This window comes from Marmota marmota, unplaced genomic scaffold, assembly GCF_001458135.2.
Source record: "Marmota marmota marmota unplaced genomic scaffold, marMar, whole genome shotgun sequence".
In the NCBI taxonomy this organism is placed as follows: domain Eukaryota; kingdom Metazoa; phylum Chordata; class Mammalia; order Rodentia; family Sciuridae; genus Marmota; species Marmota marmota.
In genome coordinates this window covers 9,154,178-9,156,657 of record NW_025999900.1, presented here as the reverse complement: position 1 = coordinate 9,156,657, position 2,480 = coordinate 9,154,178, and the positions used below count along the sequence as shown (strand labels likewise).

The 2,480-nt window shown below is 43.4% G+C and overlaps 1 protein-coding gene across 1 annotated transcript in view; it reads left to right on the top strand.

Moving 5' to 3' along the window:
• Positions 1-109: 109 nt before the first annotated feature.
• LOC107143488 (synaptojanin 2 binding protein) overlaps positions 110-2,480 on the top strand; it is a 52,842-nt gene continuing 50,471 nt past the window's right edge. The window contains exons 1-2 of the mRNA XM_048798437.1: positions 110-149; positions 696-748. Of these exons, the coding sequence (XP_048654394.1) occupies positions 110-149; positions 696-748 (93 nt within the window). The remainder of the gene's footprint in view (positions 150-695; positions 749-2,480) is intronic.

Genomic DNA, 2,480 nt, shown 5'->3' with positions numbered 1-2,480 from the left:
CGGGGAGGGGAGGGGGGAGCGGTAGGGGGCTAGTGATAGTTTTGTTTTTCCTTTGGGTAAAGGCAAACAATTAACACGGCCAGCCACCCCAAGGGTGAACTACCGAAGAATGAGTGGCAAACGGTGCCCTCTTACAGGAGAACATGCACGTAATGGGTTGCATCTGCTTGGCTACATAAAAGGTATTATTTCCGTCCTTCTTTGCAATCTCATTAATAGATCATTTGTGATGCTCAAACTAGTTTGGACGGATACTTATAGATTAATAAAACCCCTTCCTTTCTACATTTTTCTACATTTGTGATTTCCTGAGATGGCAGGAAATTTAATTTTAAAAATTTCCTCGACAAAATCCATTTATTTAAGTCCCCAACCAGTACAAGCCTGCCTCCGCTCCCATCTTTCCATCTGCTCTCAGACTTACGCCGGAGTCGTTGGGGCTGGGACCCAAGTTGAGGCTCTCTGGGAAAGGGCGGTGAGATAACGCGGTCCCTCGCGGCGAGATAACGCGAGAGCCACAATTCCCTGCGTTCCCTGCGCCCTCGGCCCGGCGGCGGCTTCTTCCGGTTCGCAGGCTTCGGAAACCGAAAGGACTGTGCCAGGGACACCGCGCCGAGACCGATTCACCTTCACCTGTGCAGAGCGCCAGCTGACCCGAGGAGGAAGCCAGGCGAGCAGTGGAACATGAACGGAAGGGTGGATTATTTGGTCACTGAGGAAGAGATCAATCTTACGAGAGGACCCTCAGGTATATGCGGGACTTGACTCGGAGCAGGGGACTTGAGGGTGTAATTGCAGAGCAGACATTTGTTTTGCTAACCCGGGTTTACCTGACCTCGGGGCAGGCAGGCCCCAACCTCGAAGTTTCCTGTAAGCTTTCAGGCACGTAGGAAAAACCTTGGCATCCATCATTAGTCAGATAACGGGTCTGAGGACTCGGCTTCATAATCCAATCGGTTTACCACTTGCGTTCACAGCCAGGAAGGGATTCTGTCAGCTAACGGTGCTAGACAAAACGAGAAAAGTCCTGCTTGTAAGCCAGCATATCGCGGATACCATCCCCTTCCTACCCTTGTCTGCTCGATCCCTGTTTTTCAGGGACCGGTTATTTTTTTACAAAAGCATCCAAACTTGGTACTACTCCAGAATTGTTCAGGGTTTTTAATTTTTGCTCTTTCATTTAAAAAAACCAAAATGCTATTTCCTAGGCTCATCTTCGGAGTATTGGATTCAGTATGGATTTTGATTTTTGTCTTTTAAACTGAAAACCTCATGTGGTTCAGATATAGCCAGATGCTCACTTACCTCTTTTCCGTGACACTTCATTACGCTGTGCTTTTGACATGACTACAGCTGCCTTTCTTGAAGTTGATTGCCTTTTCTATAAGGCCGTTTAGTTTTTCCATTAAGAGTTTTAGATTTAGGATTACACTACCTAGGGCCAAATCTTTATCTAGCCTCTTACTAACTTTGTAACTGATGCAAGCCTTAATTTCTCCTCTGTAAAATGGGAATGGTTATAGAATATACTCCTCTGTAAAATGGGAGTGGTTATAGAATATACTCAGAGTGTTGTGAGAGTGAAATGAGTTAATATTTAGAACATTGTCTGACATGTGTAAAGCAGTGTGTTTGCTACCGTTGTTATTGTTAATGGATGAATGGCTAGGTGACAGTTAAGTCTTGCCAAATACTGTATTTCAAGTGCCTCTAATCAAGTACTCTGAGTTCTCTGAAATGTCCTTTCATTCTTTTCTCTTCTCATTGCCACTACCTAGAACCATCCGTCACCTTCTCTTATGTGGAATTTTGCAATAGTTTACTCACTACTAATAGATCATTCTTTATGAAACATGACTTTCAGATTTCTCCATATTTGTGTCTTCCTTCCTGTTGTTTAAAAAAAGGGGGGGGGCAACAGGCAGTTGATCTTACGATAAGATCATATCATAACTTACTGCTTCTCCCAGATTAGATCCTTCCTAATCATTCAACATTCTACACAATTTATAGATTGTCTCTTATATATTGCCAAGGTCTTTGTTTTATCTCCTATCAAGGAAAAGATGGAATGGCTATTATCCCTTGTTTTACAAATGAGGAAATCTTGACTTTTACATCATACAGCTCTTATGGGACAGATTTAAGAACTGGATCCTTAAAAATCAAACTCTGAAACACTAGAGATAATTTTATTTTGTTTCATTTTTGTTTTCCTACTGAAGTCTCCTCTCTCTACTAGGAGGTTTTCTGATTTTTTAACAAAAATGTATATTTCAGCCAGGTATGTTAGTTTTAGGGTGTGGTGGCACACACCTGTAATCCCGCTGGATCTGGAGGCTGAGAAGGGAGGATCACAAGTTCAAAGTCAACCTAAACAACTCAGTGAGGCCCTGTCTCTAATAAAATACAAAATTGGGCTGAGGATGTGGCTCAGTGGTTGAGTGCCCCTGAATTCAATCCCTGGTACCCCCCCCCCC